This window comes from Mustela nivalis (genome assembly GCF_964662115.1).
Source record: "Mustela nivalis genome assembly, chromosome: X".
Lineage (NCBI taxonomy): Eukaryota > Metazoa > Chordata > Mammalia > Carnivora > Mustelidae > Mustela > Mustela nivalis.
The window spans coordinates 116,540,218-116,562,375 of NC_139040.1; the positions used below are offsets into that span (position 1 = coordinate 116,540,218).

The window sequence follows — 22,158 nt, forward strand, 5'->3', positions numbered from 1 at the left end:
TTTTTTTGTTTTTTGCTTTTTTTTTTTTTTTTTTTTTTTTTTTGTGTGTGTGTGTGTGTGTTGCAGCACATCTCTTCTCTTGCCGAATCCTATTTTAGGGGGCTCTGGAAAACTGGGCTCTAGGTCCCACTCTGCCTCTAAGTAAGCATGAGTGCCTTGGAGGGATCCTGGACAAAATCTCATTTATAGGGCATGAACCTACTGATCCCTCCCATGTAATGATTTCTCCTTCCACTGGAAGCATAAATTGCTAATGAATGAATGGTTGCTTAGTAAGTTAAAATACTGTACCAATCAATCCTTGCTATTAAATTCCATAGTTCAAGGGCTACCCTATGCCTTCCTCTAAGATGTTTTGCATACTTGCACTGATGTAGAATGAACAATATATGAAAACTCTGGAATGAAAGTCATTTTTTTTTCCAATGGCTATGTGTATTTCCCTAAAGAATTTAGGAAGAATATTCATGTTTATTATTTATAATGTACCGAGTGCTGTTATGAATTAACACCCTCCTTACCCTTACTATTTGTACTTCCAGGATGAGAAAGCTGAAACTGGGAGGCTAAAAAAATTGTCCCGCATTAAATGACTTGAGAATGATACAGCCAGTATTTGAACTCAGGCACAATGGCTCCAGAGACCACCGTTTTAACACTGCATTAGACATTTTTCTTTTTGTAGGTAAAAAAGCACAGAGGAGTGAGTTGCCTGTGGAATTACAACCAGTTGCTAGACTTGGGGGAAATATCAGTGAGGGAGACAGGGATTGGGGTGAGACAGAACGACCAGCACAAGTCCATGCAGTCACCCCCAGAAGTCTTATTTGGATAGGAGTATGCCAAGGGTTTGCCATCCTTCAGTAATGTTGGTCTACAAAGTCCCCCTGGAGGGTGGGGGTTGGGGGATGCTGGCTGACCACTGCCCTAGTGGGTGGACAGAAGAGTGAAAGTGTGTTCTAATTCCCTCACAACACCTATCAACTTGGTCCTGTGATAGGTTTATTCACTGATCTTTGGGCATCAAGCAGAGTCTTTGGGTCACCAATGCTTAGCCAATGCAGCCCCTCAGGACAAGTCTGTTCAGTGCTTAATGGGCAGTCTACCCAGTATTTGACGTCAAGAATTATCTGGGTAAGATGTGTTTGATCCTCATGATGTCATCAGTAGCTGGCTTTGCTGGGACCATGGATACACCCTTCTAGTGTTCTCCTGGGGTGGGAATGCTGGGGTCTCAGAGTCTCCCTATACATAAGCAGATGTTGCTGACTTGTTAGTTTGATGTCAGCATAGGAGATGCAGTCAGTGCTGCACCCACAGACTTTGGCTTCCTTCACCATTTTTGTGCTTCTTGTGGGGGTGCTTTCATTCCCAACAGCAGCAACTGCATCTCCTTGCTGGAGGACTGCCTCCAGCTTCTGGCCCTTGCTTTGCCTCTTCGAAAAAAGAGCTGGAAGTGTCCCCAGGGTTATTTGGCCCTTGACCAATGATTGACATACAGGAGTACCAATACTCTAGTCCCTGTGCTCCTAATGGGGACAGTTCTGAAGTATGACCTCTCTTGTCTCAGCTACCCCTCAGGAAAAAGCCCAAGTTATTCTCGGTGGGATTTGCTGGCTGCTGCATCCTTGTTTTGGCCTCCTTTCATTCCCAGACCCCCTTCATCTACCTTAGTAATTTTTCCTGGGAATATTTCCTACAAAATCACTTCCAGGCACTGGGAGTACATTCAAAGTTTAGACCACTTCCAAGTCTGCCCTGGTATTTACTTCCTGTGAGACTCCCACATCTTCTCTGCACAGTGCAGACTCTGTCAGTCAGGGACATGTGTATAAAAATGCTTTGAAGTTTTCTCTGCATATAAAAGGGAGGCCCAGGATATAATAGTGAAACTAAACATGGACACCTGAATTCTCCACTTTTATTCAACCTGAAATTGGCAGTTATAGCCCAAGCAATTAAGCAAGAAAAAGAAAATGAAGTAAATTTATTTCTGTTCAAAGGTGGTATGATCTTATCTGTAGAAAGCCCAAAGATTACACAGACACACAGACACACATACACACTTAGAACCAATAAATGCATGCAGCAAAGTTATGGAATACAGAATCAACAGGGAAAAACCAGTTGTTTTTCTATGCACTAACAACAAACATTCCAGAAAAGGAAGTTAAAAAAGCATTTTCATATACAATAGCCTCAAGTAGAAAAAAACTATGTTGGAACTAACTTAACCAAGATGGAGAAGGACATGTATACTGAAAATGACAAGGCACTGCTAAAAGAAATGTGAAGAAGACACAAACATATGGAAAGATACCCTGTGTTCGCAGATTAGAAGATTCAATGTTATTAAATTGACCATACTGCCCCAAAATATCTACAGATTCAGTGCAAGCCTACCAAAATCCCAATGATGGTTCTTACAGAAACAGAAAACTCCTTCCTATTATTCATAAAGAATTTTGAGGGACACTAAATAGCCAAAATAATCTTGAAAAAGAACAAAGTTGGAGGACTTGTACTTCTTGTGTCTAAAACTCACTACAAAGCTACAGTAATCAAAACATACAGACAGACATAAAGACAATTGGAATAGAATAGAGAGCCCAGAAATAAACCCTTGTATATATGGTCAAATAATTTTTGACAAGGATGCCAAGACCAGTCAATGGAGAATGGACAGTATTTTCAACAAATGGTCTGGGAAAGCTGGATGTTCACACTGCAAAAGAATGAAGCTGGACTCTTACTTTATATACAAAAATTAACTCAAAATAGATCAAAGACTTAAATGTAAGGGCTAAAACTATAAAACTCTTAGAAGAAAACATAGGTGAAAGTCTCAATGAATTTAGATTTGGCAATGATTTCTTGGATGTGACACCAAAAGCACAAGCAACAGAAAAAGAATAAATTGGACTTCATCAAAATTAAAAACCTGTGTGCATCAAAAGATACTGTTAACAGAGTGAAAAGCAACCTACAGAATGGAAGGGAATATTTGCTAATCATTCATCTCATGAAGGATTAATATCTAGAAAATATAAATAGGTCTTACAACTTAACAACAAAAACCAAACAACCCAATTCAAAACTGGTCAAAGGACTTGAACAGACATTTCTCTAACGAAAATACACAGATGCCCAATAAGCCCATGAAAAGATGCTCAGCATCATTAATCATTAGAAAGATGCAAATCAAAACTACAATGGGATGACACCTCACACCCATTAGGATGGCTGTTATCAAAGGCGAAAACAGAACAAGTGTTGATGAGGATGTGAAGAAATGAAAGCCCTCGTGCACTGCTGGTGGGAATGTGAAATGGTGTAGTTGCCATGCAAAACAGTATGGCGGCTCCTCAAAAACTTGACAGAGTTACCATATGATCCAGAAATCCCTCTTCTGGGTATATACACGAAAGAATGAAAAGCAGAGAATGTAAGAGATATTTGTACACCCAGGTCCAGAGCAGCATTATTCAAAATGGCCTAAAGGTGGAGACAACTCAAATGTCCATTGATGGATGAATGGACAAACAAAATGTGGTCTATACATACAGGAGAAAATTACTCACCCATACAAAGGAAGGAAATTCTGACATATGCTACGACATTGATGGACCTTGAGGATATTGTGCTAAGTGAAATAAACCAGGCACAAAAATCCAAATACTATATGACTCTGCTTATATGAAGTATCTGGAATAGTCAAGCTCATAGTGACAGAACATAGAATAGTGGTTGGAAGGGGCTGGGTGGACGGGGAATTGGGGAGTTAGTGTTTCAGGTACACAGAATTGGTTGAACATGATGACAAGGCTCTGGAGGTGGATGGTGGTGATGGTTGCACAACAATGTGCATGTGCTTAATGGCACTGAACTGGGCACTTAAAAGTGGTTAAAATGGTAAATTTTAAGTATACTTTAACACACACACACACACACACACACACACACACACACACACACACCAGGGTCAGGTCTGGCCAGGTGAAAGTCCCGAGAGAAAAGAGATATCTGTGTTCTCTCAACAATGAAATGGCATCTGTTTTGGATTTCTAAACCCATCTGGGAGACAGCGTGCAGGGGCAGAAGGGAAGGAGACAGGGCCCTACATGGCACAACAGTCCCCAAAGAGCATGAATTGACAGGGGGGCGATTTTTAAAAGCTGGAATAGGTATGGGTTTATCTGCTACTCTATGCTTTGCTGTTTCTGTGTGAATGTCCTACCCAAGATTTCAGTAAAAGTTTTTTAGTCCTCCACAGGTTGTAGGAAAAATCAAGGGTGGAGAATGAAGGTTTAGTGACCATGTTCCATGGGTGGGTGAGTACAGAATAGAGAGGGAACAATCCCAAGAAAAAACCACAAGTGATATGGAGCCATCAGCAGAAGCAAGAATTGGAGCAAGGAGTTACTAGGAGAGATCTAAGTCCTTTGAGTTTCTTCAGAGTTACTGGGGCAATACTGGTTTTCCCCCGCCATCTTCAGGGAGAGAGGTGGTGCCATTTTTACTGAACCATTAAAGGAGGCTGAAGCCAAGGTTGTGCTCGTTGCTCCTTGGAATGGTGGTGTGTGGACCTTCTACAGTGGGCAGGTTCTGGAAATACCACTCTTGGCCCTACGTCCTCATAATTCTGTGCTCTTTGCAGGGTAAGAAGGCAGGGCAGATCAGAGCAATGAGATGACTGGTCTAGTGGGAAACATCTCCCGCTTGAAATTCAAACTGAAACTTCCTGAGTGATGGGATTAAACACGGCTCAGAGGACCATCAGTTGTTTAATTACCATTTCTTGCCCATCATTGTATAGGTAACTCTTAGCAGACTCTTCTCTAAAATTTTTCTTAACAAATGGGCAAATGCCACAAGATTTTGAGGCTGTTAAGATTATGAACACCTTTAAGAAGGTAACAAGCAGTTGAGAGCAAACTATGCTGTAAGCTCCCCACTGTTGGCAAGTTCTTGTGCAGAATTTTTCCGTGTTAGTCACTGACCAGCATCATTAGAAAAAGATTCTGAAAATAGCAGAAGTGATTGGTGCAGCTGACATGTTGGCCATGTGTCAGATACAGGGAAAGTTCAGGAAAGAGCATAATATCTCTATGGAAGAGTGTCGGTTAACAAAAATGTATGAGGTCCCAAGGTCTACAACTCCTTAAACAGGCATGGGTGATCAGAGAAATTTACCAACATCTCAAAGGTGTTCCATGATTTTATTTCTCGTTGTGCTCAGATGACATATCTGAACCACTTTTCATCGTGTGACTTGGTTTGTACTATGAAGCTATCTTGGAAAGATGCATAAGAGACCCTGATGTTGGTGTCAGAATGTTTCATCTTTTTGAAGAAGGTCCAACCATCAAAAGTCATGGGTGCTGCTGTTTGTTTCTCAAACCTTAGTGTGCATGGGGATCCCCTGGAGGTATTGATAAAACACAGATGGCTGGGCTCTGTCCCCTGAGTTTCTGATTCTGGAGGTCTGGGACGGGGCCTGAGAATGTGCACCTCTAACAGGTTCCCAGGTGAGGCTGTGCGGTGGTTTAGCTGACCATACTGTGAGCAGCACTACCTGAGAATGAGTGAGGAACACTCAGGAAGCTTATTACAAGAGTTGACCCCCTTGTCTCCATGCCTGGGGAATCTGGCCCATTTGGTCTGGGGTGTGACCTAGGAGGCTGCCTTTTAACAAGCTCTGCAGATTCTGAGTCTGGTGGTCTCCAACCACCTGGTCAGAACCACAGATGGGTCATATCACTCTCGCTGAGAATGTTATCAAAGTCATCAACTGCCCCTTTGGAAACCAAGTCAGTTGCAAAGCTCAGTGGCAGCCAAGCCTGGCAAGGCACATGCATGAGCACGAATGAAAGTGGGACCTCGGGTGTGAACTGTTGTAGAGTGAAGAAATGGACACGAGGCCATCCCACGTAGGAAGGAGAGAGAAGGATCAGAAGGAAACAGCTGGGCTGTTCCAGGCACATGAGCTGGAGATGGAAGCTGGAGGTGGTGAGGCCAGGCAGCCAGTCTGGTGAGGTGAGCATGACGCTGAAGAACCAAATCAATCCTATAGAACAAAGACTTCGGGTAAAGCTCACATGTAGATGGTACCTGCAGATGAGACTTAAGGCGTGGGTGGCTCAAAATGGGGCATACTGAGTTTGAAAGGACCCTGGCATTCATGGAGTCCCCCACAAGAGCCCTGAAAGACACCCAACCCCGGGTGGAAGAGGAGATGCTCAGCCCTGGCATCAGGCTGTCCTGGCTTCCAGGACTGCTGGGCCACCAGACACACAAATCCATCTCCACGACATATCTGCTGTGCTTTGTCTGTGTTGGCAAGGGGCTGATGGATGGCCCTTTGTGGACATATGGGCCACCCGCTTCTGAGAAATTTGCTAGTTACATGGTTTGTGCTGGGTTTCCCAGAGGCAGGGGTTCCTTTTGAGATGAGGACTCCTGTGAAAGTAATTTATTAGGAAGTATTCCCAGAAAAAATGGGTATGGAGGTGAGACTGGGCAAGGAAGGAAGTCACCAAGTAGGGTCCCACAGAGGGTGGCTTTGGCTTAGTCCCCTAGAGGAATCTCTGGAAACAGTGTGGGTCACACCTGGAAAGGGAGCTGTCAAGGTGTCATGCTGTCAAGATCGAAATTTTCAGGTACTTTTGCTTCAGATCAGATGCACTGGCAAGGCGGACTCTAGGGGCCGGGGATGGGGGTTTCTACCCACAAAGGGACACAGGTGCTGGCTACTGGGAGTAAAAGTGACAGGGATGGTTGTGCATGGGCGGGGCTCTGACAATGTCTGCTGTGTCACCTTGGACAAGTTCCCTACCCTCTTCAAGGCTCAGACAACTCTTCTCATGGCCTGGTATGTTCTACTTCTACTTGCACATTTTCTTTCAAGGTTCCAAATTGCTACAAGGTTCTCATTTACATTGTGGCCAAATTTCTCTTTGCAACTTCTGCTTACTGGTCCTAGGTCTGCCCTGTGTAGCCACAAGACCACCTTTGTCTCTCCTGCCTTTCAGAAAGTTGCCGACCGTGATCGTGATCATCTAACCACTAGAGGATTCTTTTGTTTTGGCCTAAAATCTTCATCTCTTTCACCTGCTCCTTATGTGAGCGAAAGAATGTTTCCAGACCCTCCCCTCCTTCTGGCTGGCCTTTTTGGACACTCCCTGATTCAGCTGAGAGCCTCTGAAAATGTGGCTCCAGGTAGGAAATCAGGGCTTCTGATTTGACTCTTCCGTCAAGTGTTTGAGAAAATGTATTTCTTACCAAGTCATCATATCTTGTGGTCCAGTGATCTGCTGTTACTATCATCATCTTGTAGGGGTATGAAAGGGCAAGCAAGTCCATAATCTATTTTTGTTAATATGACCAGTCATATGACATAAGGCGGAGGCCAGAAATTTTTCCCATCTGGGTCTCTGACCTCTGACCTTCTGGAGCCAGTGGGTTTCCTCTCTTCTTTGGAAAATGTTGACATCATACCCAGAACAAGTTGTTACTGAGAGTGGTGATATCAGGGTGGAGCAGAAATTAATAATGCTCAGTTACAGTGGTTCTCATAATTTTGAGTGTTTCATATCACTGGAAGGGCTTCGAGAAGCAGATCACTGGGCCCCACTCTTGGAGCTTCTGATGCAGTAGCTTTGAGGTAGGGCCGAGAATTTACACTTCATAACAAGTTCCTAGGTGATACTGCAGAAGGACCACTGAGAACAATTACTCTATTACTCTTCCTGTGTACTTAGGCTCTGGTATTTTGAGTTTTCAGAAAACTTTAGTGCAGGGAGGGAAAAGAAGGAAAAACTCTTATCTGTTGTGTGTACTTACACCAGAAGCAGATACATGCAGATAAATATATATATGACTCTCTCTCTCTCTATATATATATATATGACTCTACACTCATAGCACTATTCAAATTAGATTTTATATATATACATAGATTTTATATACATATTAGATTTTATATATATATAATCTAAATTGAATAGTGCTATGAGTGTAGAGTCATTATCCTCCTTTTAAAAACAATAAAATGATGCAGTGCCTGGGTGGCTCAGTGGGTCAAAGCCTCTGCCTTTGGCTCGGGTTGTGATCCCAGGGTCCTGGGATCGAGCCCCGCATAGGGCTTTCTGCTTAGCGGGAAGCCTGCTTCCCTTCCTCTCTCTCTGCCTACTTGTGATCTCTATCAAATAAATAAATAAAATCTTTTAAAAAACCACAATAAAATGGCACTCGTAGAATTTAAGTCACTTGCTTAAAGTCACACGGGGCAGATCTGGAAACGAAGCCCAGGTCTGCCTGGTCTGACCCCAAAGCTGAGTCCTTCCCCCACTGCCATCCCTCTTCTTCAACTGTCGGCTGGGCCAGAATGCCAAGATCACATGTGATTAAAACACACACACACACACACACACACACACGACGCTCCTTGAAATTCTTTCACTTAACTGCATGTCACAAAGATAAGAGAAATTTCATGTACACAGAAAGTGGTCTTGGAACAGGGTGAAGATAATACAGGAGTTTTTCCTCTACTATGTGTCTGGTATTTTTTGTAGTCATATTTTTATAATTAGAGAACTTAAATGTGTCCATTTCTAATTATAGGCCCTCTATGGAGTCTGCCGGAGGCCATGCGTTGGAAGGAAACATATTGAGATTGAAAGGAGTCAGTAATGAGAGATAAGAAATTAACCTGCTTAACACTGTATCTCAAATATCAAATAGGCACATTTTAGAGTTTTTGTGGTTTTGAGAAAAGGTCCCCAGTGTTGTTCCTACACATAACTGTTTTCTTCCTCAAAAGTGCATTATAATGGAAGAGCCCTGAAAACATGCTAAGTCAAAGAAATGAGTCACAAAAGACTTGGTGTCGTACCGTGTGAGAGCATTTATATGACATGTCCAGAAAGCGCAGAGATAGAAACTAGATTAGCGTTTGCCTAAGGCTGGGGGCTTGGTGGTATAGGAAGCCAGAGTTAAAGGGCACAGGCTTTCTGTATGCAGGGATGAAAATGTCCTCAAATTAGACTCCAGTGTTGGCTACAGAACTGTAAATACCCTAAGAAGCACTGAACTGTCCTCTTTAAATTAGTGACTTGTATAGTATGTGCATCGTATCTCCATAAAGTCATTACCAAAGAAAGTACGTTATATCTGCAAGAAAATGTTGTGTCTATTATACATGGATATTTGCAGGTTTTGAGTTTTTTAAAACATATACAATTCTTTTAGAGGTGAGAACTATGAAATTTAGGTTGAGCAAGATAGAGCTGATTCAGGCAAAGGGGAGCACCATGGCTGACTGGCAGTTCCCCCTTGAAGTCAGGTGTGAGCTCAGAGGACTTCAGCTCTACAATCTCTCACAGGAGGCGCAGATGTATGGAAGGTAATGATAACAGTGGGTCACAGTCCTGACAAGGGGTCAGGGGTTCAGCACAAATTTCAGGGTCCCACCAGGTATGCCAGAGTGTGTAGCCAGGCCTTCAGTAGAAGCCCGGCCATATAAACTGGGGTACAAAGCAGCTGCGGGGCCACCTGGGGCCCCTTGTCCTGGTAGAAGCAGCAGCAGCCCATCTGACTAGATTCTGAGAGCCATGTGGCGCTGACCTGGGTAGAGGACTCTGGCTGCAGGGTGGTGCTGGCCTGCAGCGGGGGTTGGGGGAGGTGGTTGGGGCTTCTCAAAAGAGTCAGGTCCGGTGAGGCACCACTCAGAGTTACCCATTTGATTCCTATGGTTGTGAGCTCACAGCCTGAGCAGGATGCATCTTTACCCCCAGCTAGGTGAAGGGAAGAAAGAGAACCAGAGAGAAGGAACTAATTGTCCCCATCAAGTTCCTCTTAATAACCCTTGACTCCTCCCACAGATGGTACCACAAGGTACTGTTCCCTAGGTCTGTTCAACTCAACATTACTTATGCCAAAGACTGTGATGGGGCTACAAGTCAAGAAAATCAAGAAATACTCTTTGTCCTTGAGGAACTTATAGTCTAAAGGGGGAATGCCACTCAGAGCAGATCATTTTCAACGTGGTGATCATACCCTACCACATGTGCTCATCCCCACGTGTTCAGGTTGGGCTGCAGAGACTGCTTCCAGGGCACTCAGCTTAAGACACACATCTCTCATGACATCTAAAAAAGCACACACTGAAGCATTATTTAGTACACTTAATATTGGACAAAAATTAAAATCTTGATCCTTTCCACAGACATTACTTAAAGGACAAGAATGTTCTTGGATGGATTGATAATTACATTTTCTAGACAAAACCCTGGAAACACATCCAATATGAAAATTTCTCCCGTTAACACAGTTCATTGTATCCTCAATGGCGAAATATGTAAAGATGGCATGTTGCACCAGCAATGAACACATACTTGATGCCTACCATTGATTTTTGATGTCAAGATGTAAAGCCTTCCACAGCTATGTTCTCAAGTAAGTGTGACATTGTGGATTTAACCTGAATGCATGACAATGGACAGATCTCTGGAGATGTGATCGATTTGGGGGTTAAAACACACTTGAAAAACTATTTAAACTTTATCATTTTGAAATTTGGTTTAAGTAATCTGACAGTGTGTTGCACTATTTTATTTTTATCATAAGGGAGGTCACATAATATAGTGGGGAGAGAGCCCTGGATTCCTGTCCAGACTCTGTAACTCAATATCCAAGTCACCCAGACAAATTGTACTCTCTCTGGGGCTCATTTGCCACATTTGTTTGAAAAGAAAAACAAGAAATTGCAGAGGAAAAGGAAAGTTCGGCTAAATGATCTATAATATCCCTTCTAGCAAATTTCTATTAAGTCGAGTAAAGGCCATTTAATTTCACCATTCGGATCTGTGCACACTGAACCAAACTGGTATTTTATTTTTGAACTAAGAATTTTAGTACTTAAAAACAACAACAACAACAACAACAAAACCCAGCACCCTGCCTGAATCCATCTGTAGTTTTAACATTAGGAATTCAAATTAGAATATTTTTAGCCTCTGGAGTTTAAGCAAGCCCTTAACTTGAGCCTCTGCCTGCATTTTATAATTTGGCTAATTTAAGTCATAAAGCAATTCCATCTTTGACAAGAAAGCAGGATCATTTTACTAATATTTTTATGCACTTCAAGAATTCTGATTGGAGACCTTGTAAGTATGAGGCAGAAAACGATACATTTTTATACTTCCTTAGACGACTTCTTTTTTATGAAATACAACTCCAACTCTCAGAAATGCAAGTTATTTCAGATGCCCTCAAAAGGTTCACTTAAAACAGACTGCTAGAGGGGTTGCATTAGAAAATAGGAAAATCAATTCTGGATGAAAGCAAAACACAGAAGCTCCAAATTGGCAAGAAAGAACAGTTATATTAATCGTTTAGTTATTTAAGAGCAGGATGGAGGAGATGGAGAAATGCTTTCCTAATGTCTCAAGACCGGGTGGTTTTAGTCATCATTTCTGTGCTGTGTGCATCTTATAAATAACTTCATGAAAAGGGGCCCTAGGAAACTCTAGCCTCTACCGAGCTCTGCGCCCATTATCTTGTCGGGGCACTTAGGATGTAGCAGGCAGTAATTAGACTACAGTCTGGAAAGTCAGGGAGAGAAACTGGAAGGAATTATTTTCTTAAAGGAAGTGGTCATTCAAAGGCAGAAAACCCAATTTCCTTGTCCACTTTGCTAAGGGATGGGTTGGGCAGGATCCAAGAACAGGAAAGGAGAACTTGGCTGGGTCAGGGAGCGGGGATGGGAGCAAATTCCCCAGCGCGGAATGTGAAACAAGCCATCCCAGGAGACGCGGGCCACCTCGGGAAGGGCGCAGAGTAGGCCCGGCATCTCGAGAGGGTGAGTCCAGGTGAGGGACGTGTTACCGAGCGCAGCTGGCTGGGAGACCCAGATTCCCCCGGCCGTGGTTCCCGCCAGTAGCTCTACTGCGCGCAGCGACCTCCTGGGTGTCAGCGCGCAAAGTCGCCGCTTAATCCCCGCCCCCGCCGGATTAATTAGGGCCTTCTCAAAGCTCAAAGTTTCGAGCCAGGGGCTTCTTTCCCAGGCGCAAGTGCACCAGGGAGTCGACACTCCTCCGGTCCAGCCGGCCGCCTCTCCCTAGACACCACCAGGGACAGGGTCCTCGGCGGGCGACTCGCATCCCTGCAGCCCTAGCCGAGTTCTCGAGAACCCCCCTGGTGACCGGCGGCTCATCAGGTCACCAGAGTCAGGTCCCAGGCCCAGGCCGCTCCCTCCAGTGTCCCGGCCCTGGGTTCGCGGCCAGCAGCCGGGGCGCGGGGCGGGGCGCGCCCGGGAGGCCGAGGCCGCGCGCTATTCCTGTCCCTGTGAGCTACCGGCATGTTATGTACGGCGCCCAATCATGCCTCCGACCCGCCGCGCTGACCTGCGCCCCCCCCTTCCTTAATCCCCCAGGCTTTGATTTGATCCTCCGCGCGGAACAAGCTCACCCCCCTCTCCGCCCCATACCCAGTTGTCCCCGGCCCTCGCGGGTGCCCGCAGTGTCCGTCCTTCTCGTCCACCCCCGGGAGGCCAGAGCCCTCGCCCCGCACTTCCCGGGACGCCCCGAGGCGGGCCACATCCGCGCATCAGCGCTGTCGGAGATCCAGCACCCCTGAGAATCAGTCCACCCGCTGCTCGGCCCTTCCAGGTGATGGTGCGTGGCCACTGCGGCCCCTGGCGCGCAGGTGTGGGCTCCCCAAACTGGGACCGGGAGGGGGCTTCGGGCAACGCGCTGGCAGCCTCGGCAGCAGCCAAAAGCCAACCCCGCTCCCTCCGGAAGACTCCAAACTCCGCGCCCTCGCCCTCGGCTCCTGGGAGCTTCTGGAAACCATCCCCCGACCGGCTTTGCTCTGAGAAGGGTACAGGGATATCTGCAGGCCTGGATGAAGGAGCCCTGGGCTTTAAGCTGAGCAGGCAAAAATGGGGCCCTGCTAGGGGCTCTGGGGCTCGCGTAGGGGGCCCTGGGGTGCCGTACCCCGAGATGCTTCTGGCCGTGCCGGGTGGGCTCCAGCCCCGGCCAGGCCGCTTCCCGCCCCGGACATCATGAGTTACTTCCTATCTTACTGTAAGGCTCATGGCGGCGCGCTGCTCACCGGCTATCAGGCCCTGCGCGCCGAGGGCTTCCTGTGCGACGTGACGCTGGAGGCTGAGGGCACCGAGTTCCCGGCGCATAGGTCGCTGCTAGCGTGTTCCAGCGACTACTTCAGGGCTCTGTTCAAGAGCCACACCCGGGAATCCAGGGCCAGCGTGATCCACCTACACGTGCCGTCGGCGGCCGGCCTGCAGCGCTTGCTGGACTTCATTTACACCGCCTGGCTGCCGCTGTCCATGGACACGGTGGAAGACACGCTGGAGGCCGCCAGCTACCTGCAGGTGACTGAGGCGCTGGGGCTGTGCGGCCGCTACCTGGAGCGCCAGCTGGCTCCGGAGAACTGCTGCTTTGCAGCCAACGTGGCGGCGCGCTTCGGCCTGGCGCACACGTTGGGCGCCGCGGAGAGCTGCATCGTGCGCCACCTGCGGGAGCTGCTGCTGCGGGGCGCGGGCCCCATGGGGCTGCTGGAGCTGAACCCCACGTCGCTCAAGGCTGTGTTGGGTGCCCCCGACTTGTCGCGGGTGCCCGAGGCCTGGCTGCTGGGTCTGGCACTGGCCTGGCTGAAGCGGGAGCCTGAGGCCGAACGCCTGGCCCACTGCGTCTCGCTGCTCGAGCGCGTTCGCTTCGGCCTAGTACGTGCCGACGTGCTGCGGCGCGTGTACTCGGGCTCTGGCCTCGCCCTGCCCACCCGCGTCAAGGGCCTCATCATCCAGGCCCTCAACTACCACACGGCGCCCTCCCGCCAGCCGCTCTTGCAGGGCGAGCAGACCAGCGTCCGGAGTCCCCAAACCCGCATCTTGTTGGTAGGGGGGCGCAGGGCGCGGGAGGCGGTGACCGAAGAGGTCGTGGTCCGCCAGGTGGTAGCCAGGGGCAGAGGCGCTGCTCCGCCGGAGGAGGAGGAGGACGAGCAGTCGGAAGAGGAGGAGGAGGAGGAGGAGGATTGGGAATTCACCCAGGACGTGGTGGCCTTCGACGTGTACAACCACCGCTGGCGCAGCCTCACGCGGCTGCCTGCACCGCTGCTGGGGCACAGCGTGTGCACCGCAGGCAACTTCCTCTTCGTCCTGGGCGGGGAGAGTCCTGATGGCGCCTCCTCACCCCTGGCAGACGGCGTGCGGCCGGTCACGGCCGAAGTGCACCGTTACGACCCGCGCTTCCACGCCTGGACGGCGGTGCCCGCTATGCGGGAAGCGCGGGCCCATTTCTGGTGCGGCGCGGTGGGCGAGGGGCTCCTGGCTGTCGGGGGTCTGGGCGCGGACGGCCAGGCGCTGGCGTCCGTAGAGATGTATGACCTGCGCCGGGACCGCTGGACGGCGGCCGGGGCGCTGCCGCGGGCGCTGCACGGCCACGCGGGGGCCGTCGGGGACCGTGGCGTCGTGTACATCTCTGGGGGTAAGGCGGGAAGAGGCGAGGGCGGCGCGAGCAGCCTCCGGGACGTGTACTCCCTGGGCCCTGGGGAGCGAGCGTGGAGCAAGAGGGCGCCCATGAGCACCGCCCGCTTCGGGCACCACATGGCTGTGCTGCGCGGCGCGGTGTTCGCCTTTCTGGGGCGCTATGAGCCCTTCTCTGAGATCGAACGCTATGACCCCGGCACGGACCAGTGGACTCGGCTGCGGCCGCTACCCTATGATCGCTTCTGCTATGGGCTGGCCGTGGTGGAGGAGACGGCTCTGCTGCTGGGCGGCCTCAAGTGGCGAGACTCGCGGCAGGTGCCTACTCGCAACGTGGTGGGCTATGACCTCGACCTGGACCGCTGGGAGGACATCGGGTGCGCGCTACCCTGGGCCTGGAGCGGCCTGCAGTGCGCAGTGCTGCAGCTGGCTGAGGGTGGGGATGAGGAGAGGGAGGGAGGGCTCGGAGAGACGCCAGATTTAGTGCGGAGCTTGATGGGTTAGTGCAGTCTTGGGACGACAGAGGAGAAAAAGTCGCGCTTGAGCGGGCTTATTACAGAGTAACGCGTGGGCTTTTCCTAAGAATGGGACTCTGGGAGCAGAGCGGCTGCTCAAGTTTAAGGATGCAAACAAGGGCTTGGTCGAGGAGGAACAATGCCCCTGAAGTTGAGAATGGGGAGACAGAAGGGGTCAAAATAGGATTTATGAATCGGCTTCAGTGAGCTGGCGATTTCTAGGAAGACTCATGCCGGTCTAGAGATGGACTTTTGAAAATAAAATATGGCCCTGTTTTTCTTCTTAAAGTGTTGCCCTAGGTGCTAAACAGTGATTACTTTTGTGCCAAACAAGGCCAAATATGTACCACGAGAAGTTAAACACAAAACCCGGACAATTGTTAGCTATATAGGCTGTAATAAATACTTAGAAAAGACGGCTTTAGCTGAGTAAAGAGTGAAGAGAAAGTGCCTTCATTAAAAGCATGAAGTCATTGTAAGGAGAACTAGGATTTTATGATTGAGAACTATGTTTATAGTTCTGCTCTGATGGCTTAATATAAATATAGGACTGAGAGGGAAGAAAATCTCTAAGAAAGAACTTTTTTTTTTTTTTGAAAAAATATCCTGGGTTAAGTTTTTCTGTCCCTCATTCTTACCCCCTAGCCTGCTTTTGCCCTAGCTTTAGTCAGCTCATTGGTTTCCGTTTTACTTCAGCAGTCCTTGGCCATAATAATCATGTTCTTCTGGTTACGTGGAACATCTAGGAAAACCCAAACTTATTTCTTTCATCTTCTTTCAAAGGTCATTCTGCAGTCAGGTCGTAGGTTATATTTGTTAACAAACAAACAAACAAACAAACATAGAACACATTTTTGGCAGCCCCTCCACCTCCGCAACTTCCCAAGAATCAACAGAAAGGAAAGAGGAACAGGTGCAAGTTTGTGTTGCTAAGTGGGGAAGGAGCGTGGTTTTGCAGGGTCTCAGAAAAGACCCTTGCACACATGAACAGCTGCTGCTTCTGGCGTAGACGGCGGCAAAGTAACAGCTCCTGACTAGGAAAGGGGTCGGGGAAGGGCGGCTTTGTGATTAGGTCTCAAAGAAAGGTGGTGAGGACTCTGTAGGAATAAAGTAGGTGCCTTATAAGGATTCATTAAGAGCTAAATTTATTTCACTTCAGTTTACAGTGCTGCCTCTCTCCTAGATTTGAAACTAATGCAATAAAATGTACAGATAAATATAGTGTTAAAAGGTCTCTTTCATGCTAAGCTAGTCACGAGTCTTTTAAAATTCATTAGTTTAATTTTTACCATTTAAAACAACAGAGCTGACTTTACAAAAGTAAAAGCTGCTTAGTAGCAACACAACTAGTCTTTCCGTCAACTGCCCGTTCTTTACAGGGCACAATGTTGCCACTGTATTCATAACACATCCATCAGGTACAGATAGTTTTAAGTGAATGTACACATTTGGTCTAGTAAACATCAACAAGTCTAAACACCTGTAACAAGCACACTTCATTTTAGGACAAGAGGTTTTGGTGTGTTTTTTGTTTGTTTGTTTTTTTACATATACAAAATTCCACAAATTTAATGTACGTCAATATCCATGCAGTAAATAAATGTTTTTACAAATAGGTTTTTTTTAAATGATAAAAATATTACACTAGACCCAAAATTCCATACAAACATTAATACGTGATTTCTCATCCATTTTGACTAAATATAGGATTACTGAAAATGTGCTGTAGAAAGGCCACTCTCCTGTACAGTGTGCAAAGTCTGCAAAACGATAGTGATTCAATGTTGGTTTCAAAAGCAAAGAAAAAGATCCCTGCTGTGGAGTTTTTACTTTCTCCTCTACAGCAAAAATATTCACTGGCATAATATCTGAACTCTTAGAGATGAAAGTACATTCACTGAGCTGTACAGGCAACAGTATAAAGCTGATTAGAAGTAGATTTTAGGATATAGAATAGTAAAGGAGGGTCCCTTCCTCCTCCTAAAAAAACAGCAAATTGTGATTTGTACGTTATGCAGCCAGACACTAAAAAGCAGCACAGTCATTATCATGCTGTGATCACTTTCAAAAACGAGATACTTATAAATGGAAAATATATGAAGAGGACTTTTTCACAGACTTCATCCACGCTATAGAAACAATTCATGAAGCTAGGAAAAACCTCTATAAATTCTTTCTCTCATACAATTCAATGTAATATATCTCTGAATGACCATTATCCTCTTGCTCCTCAGGAGAGAGGCGCATTTTAATTTTTCAATATTGTTTTCTATATTATAACACGCATTAGCCTGTAACTAAACGTATTTTACTTCCCTGCCTGAAATATAATTACGTAAGTTTAATTAATGGACTAGCGGGAGAATTGGAAACTAACTGGAAAGTTGATTCATTTCAGTTTATCCCTTGTTTTTTAGGAGCTGGAGTTTAAAAACATGAGTTTGGGCTGAAATTTTATATATATATACACACATATATATGTGTGTATGTATATATATAATCTGTTAGCTGCCTTTCTGGGCAAATTAGCTGTGTTTTACAAAATCCACTCTCAAATTCCTCTGTACACAATCAGCATTTCATCACTACAAAAATAAAGGAAGATTTAAACCAAGAAAATAAAGCAGCTCTATCTTCAATTTTGGTCTTAGTTACAAAAACATCTTACAAAGCTTTGCCCTGATACACCATTAAGTGTCCCCATAGATTTGGAATAGTATTTCCATTAACCGGCTTTCACAAGTTAACAGACTTTTAAGACGAATATTAGATACCTGAACTTTTCTTATGTTGATGCTCCTCTATTTTGCTTAACTCTTGTATGCACATCTACATTTCACAAAAATAAAACTACAGCATTAAAGTTTGTGCAATGTTTAAGAAAATTCTTAGAACATTTTAATAAATATAAAAAAGGTTTAAATTCTTTCCCACCCACAAGGATGTCTGCACCTGAAAAAATGTGATTTACTTTTTGAAGTCTTGTTTATATAAAATTAACTTAGAGGGAGAAAAGATGACCTTAGATAGAAAACTGCCTTTTTGTGGTTTTACTACTTGAAGACCACCTGTCTTCAGAGTTGTTTGCAAAAGTTAATTTTAAGTCATTGTAGACAGTTGATTTTGCACATGGTAAACATAAGCTGAGCACTAATTGCATATAAAATATACAAATGCTCATTAAAGACAGTGGTATCATGACCATATATGGTTTCTTTCATATAGTTTGGTAACATTAAAGTATAGCTTGTCAAGTGTCCCACACACTGATATAAAACTACCTCATATACTTGTTCAATGTACCAGAAGGTACCGGATGGCCAGAGAGCAGAATACACTTACACATGTGTTTCAATGTACGAGTGAGTGTGTGTGAGAGAGGAAGTGATCGCATCTACTTCAGAAGAAATACTTAATGGGTCATTTGAGGTGGTGTTTTGACAGATATCCAAGAAAAGATCCAGGTACATCTGCTTCCATTGTTGGAATTCTTTAGATGTCAAGTCTGGATTGTCTAGGACTTTATCAATAATGGCTACTTCCCCTTCTCTGGCCTGAAAAGCAAAAAGGATTCAACAATTAAGTTGGGTACACACTTTTATTCACATTTAAAATAGGAAGTTAATATGCAAATCTTAAGAAGCCCATAACAAAGGGCTCTGGTAAGCTCAAACCCAGCTATTTAGACTCAAGTCCTAGTGTACTTTTTTCTACACCCAAGGTACCCCTGTATTGCCCACTCCGCGTGGTTCATTTCTCCTGGCTGGTCTTGTTTCCTATCTCTGTCTATGGAAACCTTCCTCATTCTTTTAGATCCAGTTCAGATGCCTCTCATTTCTTAAAGCTTTCCATCAAAAATCGAAAAAAAAAAGTTTTCTCCCTCATTTATGTCCTCCTAACACTTTATCCCTGCCACTGAGTGGACTTACCACATACTATGTCTTGAGTTAACTTTTGCCTGGTCCTGTCTTTCCTGCTAGATGGTTAGCTCCTCATACTTGCATGAGAGAGGGCATGAGCCTCCTGTCACTACAAACACATAACTCTTGCTGTACGAATGTAGCCCTGGGGGTCTGCAGTGCAAGGGAGCCCTCCCTTCTCTGCTGGAGGCCCGCTCTCAGTTCTCCCTTATGGGAGAACTCAACGCAGCACAGCTGTCTTCTACAGGAGAAGTGAGTCTTCCAGGTGGGTGGGGGTGGGTGACAGAAGATGAGGGGGTAAGACAGTCTGAAAAGCTATGGCCTGTCTTTTAAGGACTCAAGGAAGGGGCAGAGAAGTCTAGGGAATGTTCTGCAGGAAGTGGGAAGGGAGATCTGGGCGGGAAAGAGCAAGGTGCCTAAGCAGTTGTTCCTGTCCTTGGGGCCAGATGGAGACAGCGAGGCTGGGCTGAGGCTACCAGGAGTGGCCCTTCGCTCGGACTATACACATCCGGGGTTGCTTGGGCACTTGTCCTTCCCTCATGGGAGATTTCCATCCTCTGTTAACTTCCTACACCAAAAAATATGGGGCTCTATAGTTCGGTTTTATCAACGAGGGGCATTTCTTTCCAGTGACTTTTCATCATCTTCTCTCCAGAGAGCGAGCTCAGCCTCATACCCCTAGTGACTCACCAATACTCGATGAACTGATCACTGGCAGGAGCTAAAATTCTTTGCTATGGAAGTAAATGCTTTTGGGAATCTAGAGCGTAAAAGACAGGTATGGAGCGCTGAGAGAACGAGACAGAAGCAGGTCTTTAAAAATATGTGAGCCTGACCAGCTTCAAAATGCCTGTTTGTTTTCATAACCAGATAGTTGGGTCTGAATGGGGTGGGGGTGCTCTGTAAGATGGGAAGGTGAGGTCATCTTTGGAGCAGGGCTGCTCAGCAGAATCTTTTTTTTTTTTTTTAAGATTTTACTTATTTGTGTGTGAGAGAGAGGGAACAAGAGAGCGGAGGAGCAGAGGGAGAGGGACAAGCAGACTCTGGGCTGAGTTCAGAGCCCACGTGGGGCTTGATCTTACAACCCGGAGATAATGACCTGAACCAAAATCAAGAGTCTGATGCTTAACAGACTGACCCACCCAGGCACCCCTAGCAGAATTATTCTTATGAATATTGTAGCTCTTTTTAGAATTCTGGCCTTGGTGACCAAAAGGCCATTAAGTTGTCCCATGGATTTGCAAGAGTGCTTGCATGAATGCCAACTGGAAGATAATTGACTCTGAAAACTTGGCTGCTTGCTCCTGGAAACTTTTCTAAATCATGCATTTTCTATTTTGTTTATCTCCTTGGTACTCATCAATACTTCAAAATCACCAAACCTCAGCAGCACACTATGGATCTGAAATATTTCCCAAAGGAGCCCTTTGACCTTCTGTTTCCCAAAATTCCTGCACCACATACTCTGTGTGGTAGTTCTTTTCTGTTTTCGATTTTTCCAGGGTGGAAGGCCCTCGTAGGGAGAGCTGGTAGAGCAGGCCCTCTCCCCTCCCTCATACACACACAATGAGGGGGCTCTGTTTTCTGCTTCCCTCTTCAACTTCCTGCCTCTCTGCAACCCTCTCTTCACCACCTCCTCCCTGTCTGGGGGTGGCATAATAAGGAGACTGGAGATAATGTAAGCCCTTATGGAAATGTAGGATAAGAAAGTTACATGTGAGTTGGGAACTGATAGCATAAACAGAACAATTATAAAATTTGTACACGGAACACGAATCATTGTAGCTTCACTCCAAATGTGCTGTAGGAGATATTCATGAAATATCTGTAAGCATTTCAGTGCCCACTAGTGCATCCTGCATACATGCTGTGTTCTTTTAATAACTATATTAATAACAACATGGCATATTTATCTTAGGAAAATGAAAGACCGAAAAATAACACCAGCCCCACATTTTTGAAAAAAAAAATTTAATTATATCCTGTTTTCTCCAAGAACTAAGTCACATAACATTTAGCCAATACTCTGAGATGATAATGAGAAGTTAGGGTTATTTCCTCCCTACCAGTGCACTGACAACGCCGCAGGAACGGCTCAGTTTCAGGTTCTTCCTGTTTTCCTGCCCGCCCCTCCACCTCCCCATTTTGTATTTCTTCAGAGTAGCTGGTAATCCACTGAGCTCAAGAATGAATCTCTTGAAAGGAATTTCTCCTTCCATTTCATATCTTACCTTTAAAGTGCTTTTGAGAATTCTCAGCCTGTGTAGTTTGTCATTCATTACAGGGTCATTACATCTCTTTATAAATGATAGCTTGTACTCCATCTTGGTTGAAATACGATGTTCTCCCAGTGGTGACAGACTGGCTTGCTCCAATGCCCTGTATAAATCTTGCAATGAATCTCCTAAGTTTTCTTCCCTACCTTCACCTGCAATGTCCAAAAAGAGAGAGAGAGAGAAAGAGAGAGAAATGAATCCAGTGTAATAGACAGTTAATGGACACTCCAAAAATCTACTAAAAAAAAAAATCTAAACCATCTGAAAAACAGGATAATGAATGATTGGGAAAACACTCTATTACATTAAAAAACCCCACAGCTGCTAGTTATATTAGGTAAGATTTTTTTGGAATGGTCAAATATAATAAAATGTTTGATTAACAGAATATTCTCTTAAGAGCAAATCGCCGTATATATCGAGTCCATCACATTCAGAGTACAAAAGGTACACAACACAGAAACGATCCTGCACATAATTTAATATTTTAATACATGAATGAATATCCCTTATTGTTATCCTCAGAAGCATAGAAGTGCTGATTAATAGAGCTCTCCTGGTGTAGCAATACTGAATGAACTATTTTTTACATTTTTCTGAACTGCGTCAGATGGAATGGCATTCACTGGAGTATATCTGATTATAAAAATCTTCCAATAACGTACCAGGTTTCATGTGACTGCCATAGTAATGCCTGCCACATTGTAAATGTAGTAAATGATCATAAATTTTCATTAATAATAATGCTTTAGTTAAAATGAAATATGAGAATGTTTCTATGCAAATGTAAGGAAGAATCTGGCACATACTAGGAGAAGCTACTCAGTGTTTGTAAGATCTGCAAAGGAAATACTCCAATTATGTATTTTGGGGAAAAAAAATTAGAGATTGGTTCAGGAAAGGATCTTTGATCTATTTGAATGAATCAAACTCCCATCTTG

The 22,158-nt window shown here is 45.4% G+C and overlaps 2 protein-coding genes and 1 long non-coding RNA gene across 6 annotated transcripts in view; 1 reads left to right on the forward strand and 2 right to left on the reverse strand.

Annotated features, from left to right (window-relative positions):
* LOC309856775 overlaps positions 1-13,206 on the reverse strand; it is a 133,466-nt gene extending 120,260 nt beyond the window's left edge. The window contains exon 1 of the long non-coding RNA XR_014307341.1: positions 13,117-13,206. This is a non-coding gene — a long non-coding RNA (uncharacterized lncRNA). The remainder of the gene's footprint in view (positions 1-13,116) is intronic.
* KLHL34 (kelch like family member 34) lies at positions 11,721-17,644 on the forward strand. Its single transcript, XM_082718350.1, has 2 exons — positions 11,721-11,863; positions 12,437-17,644. The coding sequence occupies exon 2, from the start codon at positions 13,067-13,069 to the stop codon at positions 15,008-15,010; it is 1,944 nt and encodes a 647-aa protein (XP_082574476.1). The 5' UTR covers positions 11,721-11,863; positions 12,437-13,066; the 3' UTR covers positions 15,011-17,644.
* The window catches only part of CNKSR2 (connector enhancer of kinase suppressor of Ras 2), a 282,671-nt gene continuing 276,656 nt past the window's right edge, over positions 16,144-22,158 (reverse strand). For all 4 annotated transcript variants that reach the window (XM_082718290.1, XM_082718292.1, XM_082718291.1 and 1 more), the window contains 2 exons: positions 21,173-21,369; positions 16,144-18,575 (listed from right to left, as the gene is read on the reverse strand). In XM_082718290.1, the coding sequence (XP_082574416.1) occupies positions 18,360-18,575; positions 21,173-21,369 (413 nt within the window). In that variant the 3' untranslated portion in view covers positions 16,144-18,359. The remainder of the gene's footprint in view (positions 18,576-21,172; positions 21,370-22,158) is intronic.

Coding starts and splice junctions, on each gene's coding strand:
- KLHL34 (XM_082718350.1), top strand. CDS start 13,067: ATGAGTTACTTCCTATCTTACTGTAAGGCTCATGGCGGCGCGCTGCTC.